The following is an 18,714-nucleotide window of genomic DNA, read 5'->3' as shown; positions in this document are numbered from 1 at the left end:
CTGTTTGATACCTTGGGAAGTACTTACGGTATAAAGTCCTGTTGAAGCCATACAAAATGCGCGCGCCACCACCAGCCAACCGCTGCCTACTGTGCTTACACTCACCAATCCGAGCAGAGCGGTCTGCCATGCTCCGCCAATCGGCTCAGTCCAGTGACTTCGACACCACGCCCAATTCCATTACGTCCTTGTTTCAAAACTGCCTACCGCAAAACCGGATAAGACGTTAAGCACAACATGGCCCCGCCTTTCTGGGGGTCGACTCCAGCTGGCCCTACCTAGACTGTGAAAACAATAAAGGGACTACAGAAGCACCGAGTCTCCTGCTGGATGCACTCATGGGGCCATGAAATATTGAGGACACCGGCTGAAACGAAACCCGTGCTACTCGGCATAAAAAAGATAGAAAATAATTCAACCCTCATCGCAGCCAGGCGTACATTTATTCTTGGTTCTCCAAACATTGGAAGCTCAATTAAAAAGGCTAAACGAGTTCATGTATTTATTAAGTAAATAAAATAAAATAATTATTTTCATTTGACCTTTAGAGGGTGCTCAATAGTACTCAACCAATTGGATGACAGCAAAGCTCCCTCTTGTCCAATGCGATAAGCGTATAGGAGTACCGAACCAACGGGATGACGGCTAAGCTCCCTCGTACCCAATAGGAGCAAAGAAAACACTGCTTTGTGGGGAGTGACAACGACAGAAGAACTCTAGCGCTAACATGCACAGTGTGCGTTTGTGATGGTTATTCGTGGCAGGAGCAGATATTGATAATGTCCGGTCAACGGTGCTGTTGATGTTCTCTGCTCTCATAACACCCTCGAAAGGAGTTGGTTGCGACGACCAACGACGGTTATTAAAGCCTGTAACCCGTTTATGTCTTTTTATGGGCGGGGCTTGTTTGGAGTTTTTCTTCACAGCGGAAGAGATTAAATCTGCCCCAAGAAAACGAAAAACAAGCGATACAATGGCAGATGAGGAGGAAGATCAGACAGTGAGTGGTTTTAATGGAATAGTAGCTGTTCGTAGAGGCCTTTTATCACACGAAGGGGGCTTGGGAGAGCTGATATGTATCCTACATCGTTATCGGGGCCTCTTTCCTAGCAGCTCTGGTGTCACATACTTACAAGTTACAAATACAATCAAGATAGTTAAAAAAGTAAAAATAGAATACATTTGCAAAAATTAACTTAGTACAGGTATAGAATACATGTTTACAACGTTGGGCTGAAGTGAATGCCAAGTGGCCTTGAGGGTCATGAAAAGGGAGTGTGTTCATGTCGTAGGATATTGGCTTGAGTGTATCCCAGTCGGGGGCAGGCTGACCATTTAGCCAGCAGGGTCGGATTGGGGCAGATAATAGCCTTCAGTGATGCAGCTCCTCCCTCGTCTCAGTCACGTTGTAAAGGAATGTTTTACTCCCATAGGCACTACTGCCAAGCTTGTGTCTGTAGCGCCCTGTAGAAAGAATCCACTCCAGGCGATTGCAGTTTACTCTTCTTTATTGAAGATAAAGTTAAGTAGGAGAATAGGGTGCTGGCAGTAGCAACAAGGACACAAGCAGAATGACATCAACATTCCACGGTTCCCACATATATAGACATTCTATGATGTAACCACATTCCACTCAAAGCATTCCACCCCTATGACTCGCTAATACATTACAACATGTTACTACACATCCCCTTTTCTAATAATTGAGAAAACAAAACTAACAATAAAGAAAGGAATAAGAACTTAATAAATATGGACTAATAACAATAATGTAAGACAATTTAATCGCACACAAAATCCCGTAAAAATTTAGGTGCAACAACTTGCGTTCCGAACTTAGTAGACACCTGAATATACTCTTTTCCGCAGACAGGTTCTGCTGTGGACAAAGTTGGAGAAGTGTCTTGAACACCAGTGTCCTGCACCACACCAGAATCTAATTCAGTATCACTGGACTCCCTTTCAATGTTATCATTCCTGACCTTGGTGTCATGCCCAGACACCGAATCAGAACCTGTGGTAGGGCTTAACCACCAGTAATCAAGACCCACTCCTCCCTTTTTAGGCATTTGATTTGACCCAGAAAATCGAGCCAAAGCAACGCGGCTCATGTGGTGGATACTACCATCATCTAACATCACAGTATTGCGCATTACTTTGGTGACAGTCTTAGGTTCAGAAAAACATGGTTGTAATTTTCCAACTTTCTTTGCAGTTTTGAACCTTACCAATTGACCAGCCTTTAAAAACACATTCTTAGTGCCATGTTTTACATCAAAATACATTTTGTTCTTCCTTTGCGAATTGTGTATGTTTTCTCTAACCTTTGTGCTGTTCCAATTGCACTTTTTGCTTCTACCCATCCATACAGGATTAATCTTGCAATAGGGAAACCTTCCTCTCATGAGTCCAAAGGGACTTTCCCCACAAGTGTCATGGACCGTTATTCTGTAAGACCATATCATTTTATCTAATTCTGCATTCCAATTCTTTTTACCTTTACTTGCAAGTTGTAATGCTCCTTTTATGACCCTGTTGACTCTTTCAACAACTGAATTTCCCCTGGGATGGTACAGGGCCGTGAACCTTTGTTTTATACCAGTGGAATCCATGAACTTTCTCATAGCCTCTGATTTGAATTGCACACCATTATCCGTTAAAATAGAAGCAGGCAATCGTCTCTGATAAAACATTCATCTTAAAATCGTATGACGATGTCAGTATCAATACGTTAAACTACCTTCACTTCAATCCACCTTGAAAATAAATCCACTAAAACTAAGATATGCTTCCACAAACCATCTGGCCACATAATAGGCCCCATAATATCTAAGGCTAATTCTTCCCACGGTAACTTGGGACATCCTATTGAAGACATAGGTGGATTAAAGGTATTCTGACTTTTGTCAGCACACTTGCAACTTACACACTCTCAAATACGTCTTTCTATTTCTAAGTCAATTCCAGGCCACCAGTACAAAGCTTTAATATTCTTCTTAGTTCTGGAAATTCCAGGGTGACCTTCATGTCTAATGTCAATAATATTTTGACAAACCTCTTTAGGTGGAATGAGTTTCTCACCACGGCACAAAAACTTGTCATCATAACTCAATTCATCTCTGACCTCCCAGAATGGTCTAATTTGTGGTTCAGATTTAGATTATGCAGACCAACCAATTTTTAGGATTTCATCCTTTGCAGATTCTCGTTCCCATTCATCCATGCACAAACCACCAGAATCAGAAAATACTCCAGCCACACAACAATCATTCCATGAGCTCTGATCAATTTCCCTGAGAGGTAGGAGCAGTCTGCTAAGGAAATCTGCAATTAAGTTCTTGACTCCAGGAACATACTCTACCTCGTATACAAAATCCTGAAGTCTCATGGACAGCCTTGCTATTCTTGCTGAAGCTCTGCACAACCCTTCTGTTGTTAGCAGTTTTGTTAAGGGCATATGATCTGATCGGAGAGTAAACTTTTTGCACCAAATAAATTTGGGGAAATATTCCATAGCCCATACGCAAGCCAGAGTCTCGCGTTTAATTACAGAATATTTCTCCTCACATGGTGAGAGTGAACGTGAGGTAAAGGCTATGACCACCTCTACACCCTGAGCAGACATCTGCGAGAGAACACCTCCTAGCCCAGTGCCACTAGCATCAGTGATGAGAAAACCTTGTCGGGTAGGTGCATTTGCAATAGCAGCCTTTATTTCAAGAAACGCTTTCTGGCATCCATCACTCCAAACAAACGGGGTCTTATTTTTCATCAATACACGCATCTCGTACGTCTTCTGTGAAAATTGATTGACAAACTTGGAATAAAATTCCGCTAATCCTAAAAAAGATCTAAGTTCGACTTGGGTGCTGGAGAATTAACAATTGCATCAACTAATTTTGTTTTGGGTTTGATGCCCATGTCACAAATTTTGTGCCCTAAATATGTAACTGATTTTTCTGCAAACTTGCACTTGTTTTATTCAACAGCTAAACCATTTTCTTCCAGTATTTTAAGGATTTTTCTGAGTATAGTATGATGAGGTTTGCTTTCACCCATGATCAAAATGTCGTCCTGGAAAAAAATGACTTCAGACATATGACCAAAAGGTCTAGACATTAGCCTTCGGCTTAGCATCAGCGGCTGCGGTCTTCCAAACGGCATACGCTTAAATCTGAAACAGCCAAAAGGGGTACAAAATGTCAAATGTCTGCCTTCAGGATCTAGAACAGAGGTCTTCAAACTTTTGGATGCCGAGACCCCCTTGTCAACATTTTGAGGCGTAAGGACACCCTCTTGACAAATTTATAAACCTGTTGACTAAATTGTGTGCGATGAAAATGTAAATGAGGTTATGTGATGCCGCGTATTTTGGGATAGCATTGCTTCATTATTTTTACATTTTTTACACACAGTAACACCGAGGAAAGATTTCACCCAATCAGTACCCATTTATAGCCAAAATACAGCAATTATCATCAGAAAGATTTCAAGTCAACCTTTGTGAAGGGCCTTCCACTCTGCAGCAATACGTGCTGCCACATTAGAAGCTCACCTGACCCTGACCGGGAGAAGCAGGGGTCCCTTAAAACCCAGGCGGTTTTGTGCAGAGTTAAACAGTTTACCCATGCAGCTTTCCTCTCACCCCCTCCCTTCCATCCCTCTCGCCTCTCCTAACCCTGGATCCCTCTCTCACTTTGCAGGCCATTTTCTTTCACCCCTTTTTACAACTTCTGAATTCTCCCCATTCAACCTCTCACTTCACCTTTAATCACCTCTTGCCATTTTGTCTTTTCACTGCCCTCATCTCTAACAGTCTCTCACATTTATCTCATGGCCTCTCTGGCCCTGTCACCTCCTGTGCCCCTCAGCACTTCTCATTCACCTCGTCTCTCCATTCAAATTTTTGTCTGTTTGTATCTTACACCTCTCCAGTCCCCCCATTCCTCTTTCACATCTCCCCTTTGTTCTAACAGAAGCCCCTGATTTTCCTTTTAAGATCCATGCCTTTTATATGGGGTTCTTCTTCAGTACTTTATCTTCTGTTGGTCCATTGAAGTAACTTGGTCGTCATGGCTCACCTGAATATCAAGGTAGCAGGGCTTTCACCTATGGTTGAGTGAGGGGTCGAGCAATAAGCTCGAAGAGTAGAATTCAAGATACTTTTAAGGTCGAGCTTTTCCTATACAACACACTGAACAGCTTTCTTAAGTACTCATGTGGCCAAAGAGGTGTGCTCTTCTGTTGCTTCACATTAAGATGACTGAGAAAGTATCTGAATTCTCAACTGTGATTTTCGATGAAAGGCAGTTACAAAGATGACTGACCTTTCAACTCTCATTGAGATGAGGAGACCAGAGTCTGTCTGGGAGAGCTCATTTTGTTGCAGCCATTCCACAATGTCCTTCAAGCGCTATTTCAATTATCTGCTGTCGCAGACTTTCCATAACAGCAATTCTTGAACCTCTCAGAATAATGCCTTACTGAGTAACGGAGAGTTCGTCATTGACGTTTTTAAACTTCTGGTATCTCACTGTCACTGGTAAGAGGTCGAGTGTACTGGTTCCAAGATTGATGCGTAACAATGTTCTTTAGTTTTAACATGTCATTATCTTGACTTGTGACAGTAACACTTTATTCTAACAAAATGGCAGCTGGTGTGCTTGATTTCACAATGAAATCTATGCAGGCTTCAGCCTTGTAAGCCATTACTAAATGGTTCTCCTTCCCACGGCCTTTGTAAACCTGTCCAATGGCAGGACATATACTTGCGTTTGGAAACAAAAATCTACACCTGAAGCACAACTTCTTTTTCTGTGGAGACATCACTTTGTGTCCTTCTGCCTTGTGCTTTGGCTTACTTTTCATGTACATGATTGACTCACTCTGGGCACTTCCGGCCTCCATGTCAGCAGCATGTTGATCAGCATGCTCTACAGCCATAAGAACTCGCCCCACGCTAAGAGTTTCTATTAGCATTCGTTGTCTGAATGAATCTGGCAGGCATGTGTCAATAACTTTAAGGCGTATAGCTTCCTCATCATTAAATTCATTGAACTTACATTGTTTGATGTGCTTATCCAGTCTTTCAACAAATTTGTCGATAGTTTCACCAACTTTCTGTCGTTCTAGACTGAAAATGTACCTTTCGTTATCTACATTTGGCATTGGGTTGAACTTGAGATTCAAGACTGCTTTTGATTTCCCTGTATGCAATTTCTTCAGCTCGCAGCATTTTCTTTGACTTCTTTTAAACCTTCACCAGCCAGACTCTTGAGGTATTTGATCATCTTCTTATCTGCTTCTTCTATCGCATCAATAAAATCATCCAATGTCTCTATCCAAGCTGTCCATCTGTTTCCAATTTTTTGCTTTTTTGGCAGTATCGAATAATGGTAATAGTTTAAAGAAGGCGGCAGCATTCTAACTGTTGGTGGAATTTACTAATGTGGAAAGTAGTGTTCTTTCCGACGCTGCTTGGTGATCTTGTTTATGCAAACCATCTCTGAGGCCTTGCGACGTGCTGGCCTCTGGGTCATCTTTGATAATTAAGTGGAAACGTGACCTTTTTCTTGGTCTTCATTGGGGCCCTTAACTTTTCTGGAGATCTTTGGAATTGTTCTGAGCTGCCACCCAGCAGCTTTGGTGGTATACTGCTTCATTTATGGACAGCGCCGTAAGCACAACCCCGGTGTACTTCCTCTGGGGCCATTCCTCCCAATGTTGTGGTATGATGACTCTTTACTCAGTTTTGGTAAGCAGATGACCGTTTCTTGTATTTGAATTGCTTGGCTTTTTAGTCATCTCTTGTACTGTCTGACACTTGGTTGATAACGCTGCGTTATCTTGCAATTTGTCGCTATATGCTGCTCTTTCAAAACTTGGTTGTATCCGTGTAAGAAAGTGGCTCTGTATATACTGCACCAAAGTAAGGTTCAGTGTGCACAGAGTCCAGTCTCCAGAGGTTTAGCAGAGGCTAAAGTTAGATATAACCTTACTTTCTAAAGTGGTAGCTTGGTCGAGCAGTAAGGCAGTATCAGAGGACAGTGTAAAGCATTTGTTGTACACACTCAGTCAGCAAATGGTCTCACACTCAAGAACTGAACTCTAGGCCAATTGCTTTGTATATAAAAATATATAGTTGTCTTATTTTCGAACCACAAGTAGGTATCAAAATACTTTCTCAGAATGAAATGCTGTAGTTGTATATTTTCAATAAGCAATATACTTTTAAATGCAATAGTTACAGTTGTTGCAATAGGCAACACAATTCAAACACAATTATAACATTGAGCTCAATGGGAGTTTTTAAAGTAAATGCAATTTCAATTACTTTGCATGTGATTTTCTTACTCAGGGTTGGATCCTGGATCCAACCCTGGTGCATTTCCTGTAAACAGTTGAAAGAAATCGTTTTTGTTCCACAGGCGATTTTTAAGGAATATTTGTATGTTTCAAAAATCGACACTTAGAAGAATTTCTGGCAAAAACCAGGCAATGTTATCCTATGGAGGAAAATCAAGTTAGCGGTAAGTACTGTTGTAATTACTTTACAGGGTCATTGCTGGGCACCAAGATCCAGCACTGGGATCTCGCCTGATTACAGGTGAGTTATTTTTTTTCCGTTGTTCGGCTGATATTTAGTGAATATTTTAAAGTTTCAAAACTCGACACTTAGAAGAATTTCCAAGTGAAACCAGTCAATGTTACCCTATGGAGAAAAAGTGAGTTATCGGCTTTCAGGTAAGTACTCGACTGGCAGAGTTAAGGTTCTTGGCATAGACTCAGGGGTCTCTCAGGGTCAGGTAGGTACAACTGTTACACCCTCAGAGGCACAGGGGCAGCTGGGTGCAGAGAGAGTTAGGCCCAATGTTAGCCTATGGCGGGCAGGGGGCCTTTGGTTGGTGGCTGCTAGAAGGCAGGCCACACTGCTGTGGGAGCTGGGCTCCTGGTCACTCACACAGGGCAAGTGGGGAAGTAAGATAGGATAGAGGTTGCACTTCCAGGGGCAAGCTGGGTGCAGGGTCCTTTTGAGCCGTCGGGCGCTCAATGTATTTCAGTGGAGAAGCTACCAGATGAACAGTGGCTGCAAGTTCGGGAACGGAGATTCTTCAGGTGTGACCACCACTTCGAGAGGTAAGTTGGGAAGGTTAGGTAGGCACCCAGGAGCTTGGCATAGGGGGCCGCAGGGCGCCGGGTGCAGGGGTGTCTTTTCGCATCGGGAAATTACCCTCTGCTGGTCGCGGTTGGAGGGGTCCCTGGTTCTGAGGCTGCAGGCGTCATCAGGAGCATCAAGGAGGGTCCTTGGGTGCTGGATTCTTGGTCACAGTCGCCGGGGGGGCGTCCTCGTGCTCTTTGTCCACTCAGGCACAGGCCAGGCTCGGCGGGTGCAGAGTGTGCAGTAGTCGCGGTTCCTGGTTGGCACCAGGGGTTTGTTGCTTGCTTTGAGCAGAACCACTGCTCGTGGGAGTCCCAGTCTTTTAGATGAGCAAGACCGTCAGGTCCTCTGGGGTTTTCGAGGTTGCTGACCACTGGAGACGCCGGGTTTTAGCAGGAGCAGGTTCGAGGGTCGACAGGCCTGTAGGGCTGGGGCCAAGTCAGTTGGTGTCGTCCTTGTTAGTAGCTGCAAGGCAGGTCTTCTTTCTTCTTGTTCTTCTTTCTTGTTTCGGATTCGGGATCTGAGGACGGAAGGTTCAGGGAGCCCCTAAATACTAAATGTAGGGGTGTTACAGGTAGGTAGAGGTCAGGGACCAATGGGTCCCTTTCCTGGGGATGGTACACCCACTAGCCTACCACTCTCCAGTGGGAGGGGGGCAGGAGCCTAGTCCTGATTGGGTAGGGCTCCCCATCCTCAAGATGGTGAGAGCCCGGAGTTGTGCTTCACCTCGACCCCCACCTGAGGGGTGGGGTTGGCAGAGGCTGGCACACCCCCTTTCCTCACTTAGGTTTTCCCGCTGATCTTCCCGCCAGAGTGGGGGTCAGAACCGGTGGGGACCAGTTGCTGAGTACAGCAAGTGGCCTGGAGGAGCTCACAAAGGCGGCTTGCCTTTGAAGCTTCCCCTGCCCATCCTGGGGGAGGAGACCTACACCTCGCCCAGGATGTGCATTGTTGCAGAACCACGAGAGCGGATGACTCTCTACCCAGGGGTCCAGCAACATGTCTACTGGGTGGCAGCCTGGGCAGCCTCTCAGTCAGGTCGCTGGTTGTTGGTTAGGTTCAGGGGGCATCTCTAAGATGCCCACTGTAGTGCATTTTACATTAAATCCCACACTGGTATCAGTGTGGGTTTAATGTGCTGAGAAGTTTGATATCAAAGTTCTCAGTCTTCAGTGCAGCCCTCATGGTGCTGTGGAGTTCGTGATGACGATCTCCCAGCACCATATACTCTTAATGGCAGGACTGCACTTACAGTGCCCAGTAATGGGCCTGGGTACTGTAGGGGTAGAGGGCTCATGCACCTGTACCCACACCACTGGCATAGGGCACCCAGCTAGAGGGGTGACTGAGGTATGCCAGGGCAGTGTGTTTTGTGGGCATGGCACACGGGGATGTGTGCGATGTCGACTCTGTTTTGTTCTACACCAAGACACTCAGCCTGCAAAGGCAGTGTGTGTGTGTGTGTGTGTGTGTGTGTGTGTGTGTCAGGGTACAGGGCCTCTAAGGGTGGCACAATAAGTGCTGCAGTCCTTAGGGGCCTTCTCTGGTCACAGGGCCATGGGTACCTATGGTACCATTTACCAGGGGCTGACATGTGGCCAGAGATGCAAATTGGGTTTAAGCTTCATGCAGTTTTAGGGAAGGAACACAGGCTCTGAGTACCTGATCGGCAGGAGCCCAGGGCACACTCAGTCAAAGTACATCAGCAATTCAGCAAAAGTGGGGGCATACCATGCAAGAAAGATGGCACTTTCTCACAATCCGCCTTTTAGGTTATCATTCCTTATGATGTATGGATTTAGGTTGCATATTAGTGCAGTGCCTTTCTATGCGGACTTCCCAGCTGGTTCATGGCCAACGATATATAGACTTCTCAGTGAAGCTTTGGTTATCTTCAATTGCTTCACACTGGCTGGAGTTGCGCTTTGACTCCACATACGCCAAATATTGATTCTGCACGCACAAGCAGTTTGCTGGACCACGGCGAACTGACTGGGAGAGCACTGTAAATCACGGGGTTGCTTATCCCCTATGTCGTCGCCAGTTGTAGTGTCCTCCCAAGCCTGGGCACCCACAAATAACTACGCCACACACGGAGCTTAGTAATACACGTCTTTATTAGTCTGATGTAACCGTGAACTCCACATTCTAAACCTGCATTCACTTCACCACGCTCTAACACTTGCATCACAGTTCTGCTGAGTCCATCAGGAGCCAAATGGGTTCTGTCATTGCAAACTCACACAACACTGCAATGTCCACAGTGTGCAGGGCTGCAAGAGACATCCGTCAGGGCTGCTTGAAGCATCCCATTCTGCCTGTTTAGGTCTCGGTGAGGCAGCGCATGGCTGTCTCTTCGAGACATGCTATATCTACTGTAAGCTTTGAGCACACGCCCATCGCTTATCGTTTGTGCCTGTTACTGCACTTCGTAAATGTGTGCTTTTCTTTGGTGAATCTGTTTTATTAGTCCCTCCTTTTGTTGTTTTGGTCCCTCTCATGGAACCTGTCCCTGTTGCATATGGTCTTACTCTTTATTTTTGTTATTTTGTGCGCACTTTTTTTTGTTTGCGTCAGTCTTTTAGGATTCTAGCTAGTTTTTTTTTATTACGCTCACCGTGTGGGAACTCTCCACGTATCACAGTTCCGCTGTTTTCTCACCAATTTAGCAGTCAGATAAAGCTTGTGAGGTAAGAAATCCGGGCCTGCGCACTTTATGGTGAGGTGTGTGCCTGTACAGGAAGATGGTAGAGGATTGCACACGGAATCGATTGCACTGATTGTGAAGTGTTTCAGGGATGTGGAATTCCTATAGCCGGACGCCAAGGACATATTGTTTGGGGTCAAGGGCAACAAGTTTTCATGTGTATTTTGTCCTTGGGACAAGTAGGCCCAGCCCCCTGCAGCACAAACCCTTTGGCTGCCCGTTTGCAGTACCCCATTATGGATCAGGGAAGGGCACTGTCTGCAGTTAAGGTAATATTTTTGTCTATATTTTAATGCTGTTTGTTTGTATGTATGGTTCATTAATTGAACGCCTTTTTAGGTCGAGCCTAGCGCAGCACGCAGCTCTAGGAGATGACCTTTAGAAATCGGTCAGCTCTTTTCAAGCACTCGTGCTTGTGCTGACATCCACCTTGCGGGAGCGAGCAGCGGCGCACAGGGGCCATCTGTTTTCAATTAGCGTGGCCGCGCGCACTTGTTGACACTCCTCTATTCTCACTCTCACCCTCGACCTCCCTTGTTGTAAATGATCTTTGAGTCACGCTCCAGACAGATTCCAAGGGTATTTATGTTGGATTAGCAGCTAATTGCCTTGTTTCACTGGACTCGCCACAGTGCTTGTAAACTCCGTTTCATTGGACTCGCCACAGTGCTTGTAAACTCCCGTTTTTAGGACGTAAAAGCGATCCAAGCCGCCGCGTATTCTGCAGACCCTCAGATTTTGCCAATGCATTTTTTTTCCTAAGCTGCACACCCATCCACTTCTCTTCCCTCAACTGCCCGTGGCCACATGCACAGAACAGGATGGCTTTAATGCTACCAATGTCTGTTTTTCTTGCATATAAAATAAATTATGAACAAGCACTCACTCATAACCCTTAACTTTTCGCCAAAAAAGCTTCTGTAATTGTGTGTTTGCTTCCAGTTATTTTGTAACAAATGTTATATAGGCTCTATGCGCAAACCTTGTTTTGAGGCATGCAGTGTTTCGTAGTCACCCGAGTGCAATTTTGGGTTTCTAAGCACAGCCGGCCTAAGGGGTATGCTGCATATGTCATAGATGCTCCCAGAACACACCCGAACCCGCATTAACTGGGTGCATCATTTTATTCGTCATACACAGGCAGCCCACTGGGCAGTACAGTTCAGTGGCAAGAAAAGAACGGCAGTGCTGGCTTTCTGTGAAGAGTTTCTGCATATAAAACAATGCCAGGAAACCATGTTCAGTTTTTATTGAAGACGCAGTAGGTTAAAACACGTTAGCATTTTCCTTAAAAGTCCAGACTTGCTCAAGGTAAAGCCGATCGCTGTTGGACACCCTCTTTAAAACAGTATAGCAAAGGTTGCAAGCTTTTCTACAGATGTACTCTTAGGTTATTTCCAACACTGTTATATATATATATATATATCTAGATTTTCTTTATAGTAAAGCACATATAGCAGTCTTTACAGCAAGCATTCCTGCTCCAAGCTACTCTGTAACTGGCTTGTAAATCATGCTTTTATCTGGCCACATTTTCTGTGTATTCACAGAAATGAACAGAGGCAGTTTTCTCAGGGGCCTGTTTACTTTCATTCTCTCACTTCAAAAGTAAACTTGTTTGTGCCAGCTTTACATTTTATTGTTCCTCGTGCTTTTTCAGCATTTGAACAGCACACCCTTACTTAAATGGCAATCATTTTTTATTGTCTTAGTTTAAAAGTTTAAAGGCACAGCACCCATGATAATATGCTGCATTGATAAACACTTATAAGGTCCAAAAGGCAAGACCTATTGGCTATGCCAATGCTTGTTTTTTAGGGAGAGCACTCTTTAGTAAATGTTGTAAGCTCTGACTGCACTTCTGACAGTGGTTTCAGTATAAAAATGTGTACACCTGTTTTCAAACTTTAGCAATATGAGGCGATGTATAATGCTCCCAGAATGCTCTCTGATTTGATGCGAATATTCGCAGAAGCTTGAAAGCAAGATTGATGATTCTTTGCTTTCAAAATAAAATGCTCATTGAAAAATAAAAGCAGATAAAACACATTTTGCTAAACTACTGTAAAATTTCAGGTACCATTACTTTGCAGCATCATTTAGTAACGTGTTGATGCATTCTAGAGTTTCCCAAAAATATTTATAATGGAAAATCCGTGTAACCAGTTTTAGTAAGGTTATGGGAAACAAAAAATAAACAAGCCTTGGCAAAGCCAGTAGGTTTGAAATTGGTGGTCAGCTCTTTAGTTTTGTCATTGTGTGACTTGTTTTGGCATGGTTTATGTAAAACCTTATTGGTGTGGGAGCTGCTGGGCGCTCCCTATTATAACAAACATTGGCAAAAGCAAAAATAGTTTTTGGGCCTCAAAAGGCACACACTGCCACAGTAGTTACTGGCACTGAACAAAAGTACTTTGTGTGCTGATATGCTCCTTGAGAAGGAGCAGAATGCTGTCACTCACAGTGAAGTAAGACGAGAGAGAGAGAGACAGAATTTTTAGAAACAAAAAAGGTCATGGTCAATGCCAGACTAAATTAGGGGCGCAATTATTAAAGAAAGTCTCAAAAGCGCACCCATTGTATATGCCCTTGGATTAAGTGCAGCTATACAGCTTTTGTGAATTCCCAAGAATTTACAGAAGTAGGACAAGAAATGGTACTCCTTGAAAATATTTGTGAACTGCATTTTAACATGAGCAAATATGCGTATGTAGATTTGCTCATGCGAAAATCTGATTGATTGCAAGTTTACTTAACCTCCAACCACTTTTTCCCCAACTCTGGAAGAAGGTTTATGTCTGCCATTGTCGGGAGTAAATTTCCAACATTTTACAGTATGGAAAAGATTAGAGAAGAGTTGTTGAAAACCCATAACACATGCAAGTTAGTAGGTTTGCACAAACTCAAAAGGGCATTCCAACCCCGGAACTATTGCTTACCACTACCTTAAGCCCCAGTATGCAGATCTGCGGAAACATGGCAACACAAGGGGATTGAAAATATTCAAACTCTACTATGGTATGAGCCCTGGTATAATCAGAGAGGCTATATCAGAGCTCATACATAATGAGATTGCTGGCATAATTTGTCGCTACACTACATGGCACCAAAGGGGCAAGTGGAGTTTGTTAGAGGACAAGTAGACTTATGAAGTAACTTGCCCCACGGACAAAGAAGATATTTTATTACATTCCACACCCCTGAGTGTTTGTTGGAAGAGGCACAAAATGATCGCAAAGAGCTCGCCAGCCTCCCGCACTATGAACCATCTGCTACTTGACCGAAGAACAAAGAATGGGTGGCGACATTGAGAGAGGGTGATGCATTGCCTGCCAACGGCATGAGAAATTCAGTGGATTGCTCATATTGTGTTATATTCAAATGTATTAGTGCTTACTTGGAACGTCCATGTCTGAGATCAGAATCGCCTCCGTCTAACCTGCCGGTAAAGAGGGCATGCTACCAGTAGCATCCTTAATTATTAGCTGTACTCCTCCCTCTGCATAATAGGGAGAGCTCTTGTATGCTGGTGTTATTTTGGAAAGGGGGCTCATGAAACCGTCCAGACAGATTACTATGTTTATACATTCGTGTTTCAGCTGCTGTTTTCCTCTCGTGGCACTGCCTCCCATGAAGGCTGATAGTTTACCTTTTGGCATTCAGAGCGTCCTGTTAACATGCTCGTCTGCCAGGATCCTTCACGAAGTACTGCTCCTACACCATTGTTGAGACTGTCTGTTCCTTAAAGAAGTTGTTAGCAGAGTAATTTCTTACTAGCCAAGAAAGGATTGCTGCACTGTCTCGGGAACCCTCCCACGCCGATAGTATTACTCTCCAGTTGCATTTGTGCTCCATCTGAGCAGTCAATCTTTGACCGTGCAGTTTATAGGCCATAACTTCTGATGCTAGTGAATAACCCTGGAACAAAGCTACAGTGTTTAATGCTTTTTCACAAAGAAGAGAACAAGGGATACTGTTTATTATGTTATGCACATTTGTAGCATGCACTATCACCCGGGCTGGTATCATTCCGTTGTGCCGGTGTTAGTCTAGGCAACAAACACACAAAACGTGAAGAGAGTATGCTTTAATAAGTCTAAGCACTAGCAATCACTCGCGGTATCATTCCCACCCATCATTCTTTTGCCTACCAGGCCACCTCAGATTAGAACCAGCCATATGCAAATCACTCTTGACCCTGCTCCATTAGGAACAGTCCAGCCTGAACTGCGAAGCCAGGTCCTTTCTGAACCAGAATTCAAGCAACCCAAAACCGGTTTCACTTGGATTGGATCTTTTCAGTTGGGGTTAGCTTGGTTCCAGTAGCACAATGTGGAAGAGACCCACGTCTGGGCATGCCCTTGGAATATTAGAGTGTTACATAAAATGCACAAAAGGTGATGGGAGGGGGCTTGCAGTAAGTCTAACCTTGCGCAATCGCTTGGGGTAGCATTCCAACCCATGGTTCTTTTGCGGACCATGCCACCTCTGATTAGATCTAGTCATATGCAAATCAGTCTTGACCCTGCTCCAATAGGAATATTCTACCCTGAACTGCCAAGTCCCCTCTGAACCGGAACACAAACAACCTATGCCAGTTTCTCCCTGATTGGGGCTCTTCGATTGCATGTAGCTTGGTTCCAGTAGCCAAACTGTGAGTCTAGTGGGACTACCTGAAAAGCTAGTTTTTCAGCGTCTTGCAAAAGTCAAGAAGTGAGGCGGAGGCTCTTATTAACATTGGAATAGGGTCTAATGCGAAGATTTGGCTTCCAGCCACTCTGATGCATTTGGCAGTCTACAGGCACCTCTTACAATAGTATGAAATGGGCCGTTTGTCAGTTGCTGATAAGGATGGCATCTGTGGTAGCATAACAAATAAGGAGGTGAGCGACAAGCTGGTGGTGTATGTGGGGCTGCTGGCATACTTTTCGTGTCTTTATTACTGAATACACCATTTCAATTAAGTTAATGGAATTATTTGTGTAACTCGTTTCTCAATGATCACCCGGGCAATACTTGTATTCAGGGCCATCAGCAATGAAAACCCTGAGCAGTGCCAATGTTGAATATGGGTGTTTGTCTTAGCTCTCTGAAGTCTTATGGTGCAAGGTTCTTCCACAGATGACCAAAAGAAAGAACGTCCGAAAATAGCCTGCCTGCTGTCCTTAAACCTTTGTGCTTGAAAATCATTTATTTGTTACTTTAAAACCCACTTTTGTGGGCAGGGTCCAAAGTTTTTTCTAACAGTATGCTATGAAATACATAGGTTATTACCTGGGAATGAGGTTGCAAACTTCTTTATTTAAACAACATATGTTTATGATGTCCCTTTTTTTAGGTTTCACAAGGACTTGCACTGTGCTTGTGAAATCTATTGTATTTAATATAAATCTTAAATGGGGCTTACATCCCACCTCCTTTCTTTTCATTGGTCCCTGTGTTAGCCATTTACTTTTTCTCCTCTTCTATTGGCTGTAGAATTATATTTCCTATTGTTCCTACATGTACTTCTCTGATCAGTTTCCCATCGCCGAAGTACTGTTTCTATGTGCTTTTCTGGAACTATTTTGAAAGGTTTTTACCTGCACAGCATTTGCGCTGGACTCATTTTTAAGGTGCTGGCATTTCAGTTCGGAGGTTTAATTAGTTTGTCAACATTTTTCACCCCCCGATCTGGTATGTGTAATCTGCTTTATGTTTCAATCGCGCTGTAATTTTTTCTCTTACACGCGGCTTTGAATGCATCGTTTTCCAAGCCTCACTTTCAGCCCTGAGCTCCACCTCGGGTCAAACATAACGTATTGCAGCCTGCGAAACTTCTCTTCGACAAACAAATTAAGAACGGAGTCACCGTGGCTCGCTCTCTAGTCCTTGTCAGACTGTCACTGACTCTCTAGTATTTATCTTGTGTATATTTAATTTAGAGCATCGTAGCACTGCTGAGCCTGTTGTTACAGCTCAGTCTACTCTCCTCTGCCTCCGGCTACGATGGACGGTGCCGTGGCGGTAGGCTGCAGCAGTAGTGAGACAGCACTTCAGCACAGTGCTGTTGTCTCAGTAGTCCTTTCTCTGTTTCCACAGTTGTGGCTGTAGGTGATGTGACGCTGGAAGAGCTGTTTCCCTTGTGACAGCCCCTGGTTACTGTTATGTTTCCACAGATCCTGCATGTTCACCTAGGAGGATAGCCTGTATCAGCTGTGAGACCCTCTCCAGAGCTTCAGCAGCAGCCCAGGCAAACTCGTCCAGGCGAGGAGAGGCAGTAAAGACCGCAGTGCGCTACAGGCAGCAGCAGATGGTCTCCAGGAGCGCTGGCACCTCGTCCCGCCTGCGCTCATGCCCTGCTAAGCGAGAGGCCTCGACTTCTAGCCGCCACATAGACTAGCCAGGGACAGTCAGCTCTCCGAAGGGTTGGACAATGCCTTGTAGAAATGTAAACACATGCCGCCCCATAATGTTATCGGGCTGTGACTATTGCAGTGGCTACAGCTCTGCTTATCTTCATGCTGTCTCTCGACTGACCAGATTCCCATGGCTGCTTCAGAAGCTGGAGTACTTCGGTACAAATCGAGCTCTGAGAGTCAGATGCCTGAATGATCGCTTACTAACCTGCTGGACCTGGCTGCAGCTGATAGTACTAAGCCTGGAAAACTCACTACGGCATCCAAGTGCATTTATCTCGGCGAACGTAGCACAGGCATTTTTGGGCCGGTACTACCATGTCAGGCGTCACATTGATTTGTGTCTCGCACAAAATGTTAGTTTTCATTTTGCACGTTCAGTGGCACAGGCCATTGTTTTCGCTTCCGCTACAGGTACCATGGCACTCCAACCTTCACAGAAATTAAAATCAAGCTCCCTAATAATCTAACTTGGACGATGTTGAGGAAACAGACCTCCGCATTCACACTCATCTAATACAGTTTTAGTGTTTTCTCTGAAGATCCGTTTTTTGAAAGTCTGGGCAACGCATGCTCTGCTCTGAGAGGCATGCCTTATTTGAGTATGGAGTTGAAGCTCCACCCACTCTCCACCAATATTTTTAATTGGCTTGTGTCATTGTCCTTTGTAAATGCTTGCTTTTGATTCGTTAGTAGGCTTGTTAGTCCCTCCTTAGTACCGCCTTGTCTTCATTTGTAACCGCACATGAGAACTGGCCCTTTTACTTCTGTTGTTACACCGTATGTCTTATTTAGTTTGTAAGCACTATTTTCTTTGAGTTTCTCCTACTGCAGGCAGGACATGCTTCCCTGCAACATTCAGTGCACCATGCGCGCTTTCACTTTCAAAGCAGCCAGGGAAAATCGCGGCCGCTTCTTCAAAATGAAATGGGTCTCGCGTTTACAAGAGTTTCAGCTATTGGAATTGTAAATGACTAATGCCTTTTATTTATGTGTTAATTATCAAAACAGATCAATAAAAGCCATGGTGAGCGCGGGACCAAGATGGCTGCGTGAGCACAGAGCTCCCGAGACCCTCGTGCCCTCCGGCAACTATCCTGAAACGCACCCTGTGTCAAATATCCGGCATATTGGAGACGAACCATTGCTGAGGCCAACGTCGTTGTCCGGACTGAAATCGTTCACCGGGGACCGAAGTTGTGACAAGTGGAAGTTCACGGCCTACCCCCGGGAGAAGCACGGGTCTTGTGTTGGCCTGGGCCCGGACACTAATTGAACAACAGCGGCCGTGTGGGGTGCAGACCATCGGATGGGTGTTGTCTTCACTTTCACTTTCGTTTTCTCTACAACTGCGTGCCTTGGCCCGAGAGTACCTTGGGCAGTAGTCGCCTGTAGCTCGACCTGCACATGCCTGGACCGGAATCGGGCGTTTAGGCTACAGTGGACCTCGT

The 18,714-nt window shown here is 44.7% G+C and overlaps 2 protein-coding genes across 4 annotated transcripts in view; one reads left to right on the top strand and one right to left on the bottom strand.

The window, feature by feature from the left end:
- Positions 1–651, bottom strand: part of NDC80 (NDC80 kinetochore complex component) — a 252,088-nt gene extending 251,437 nt beyond the window's left edge. Inside the window, exon 1 of one of the 3 annotated variants that reach the window (XM_085621026.1) lies at positions 543–651. The gene's annotated coding sequence lies outside the window, so the exon portion shown is untranslated. Of the gene's footprint in view, positions 1–27; positions 238–542 lie in introns of those variants that run through there. The other 2 variants (XM_085621025.1, XM_085621024.1) reach the window with 2 other exon arrangements.
- The window catches only part of TAF13 (TATA-box binding protein associated factor 13), a 34,852-nt gene continuing 16,355 nt past the window's right edge, over positions 218–18,714 (top strand). Inside the window, exon 1 of the mRNA XM_085621027.1 lies at positions 218–1,000. Within this exon, the coding sequence (XP_085477153.1) occupies positions 803–1,000 (198 nt within the window). The 5' untranslated portion in view covers positions 218–802. The remainder of the gene's footprint in view (positions 1,001–18,714) is intronic.

The sequence above is a fragment of the Triturus cristatus genome, chromosome 8, assembly GCF_964204655.1.
Source record: "Triturus cristatus chromosome 8, aTriCri1.1, whole genome shotgun sequence".
Classification (NCBI taxonomy): Eukaryota; Metazoa; Chordata; class Amphibia; order Caudata; family Salamandridae; genus Triturus; species Triturus cristatus.
This window is presented reverse-complemented; position numbering and strand designations above follow the sequence as displayed.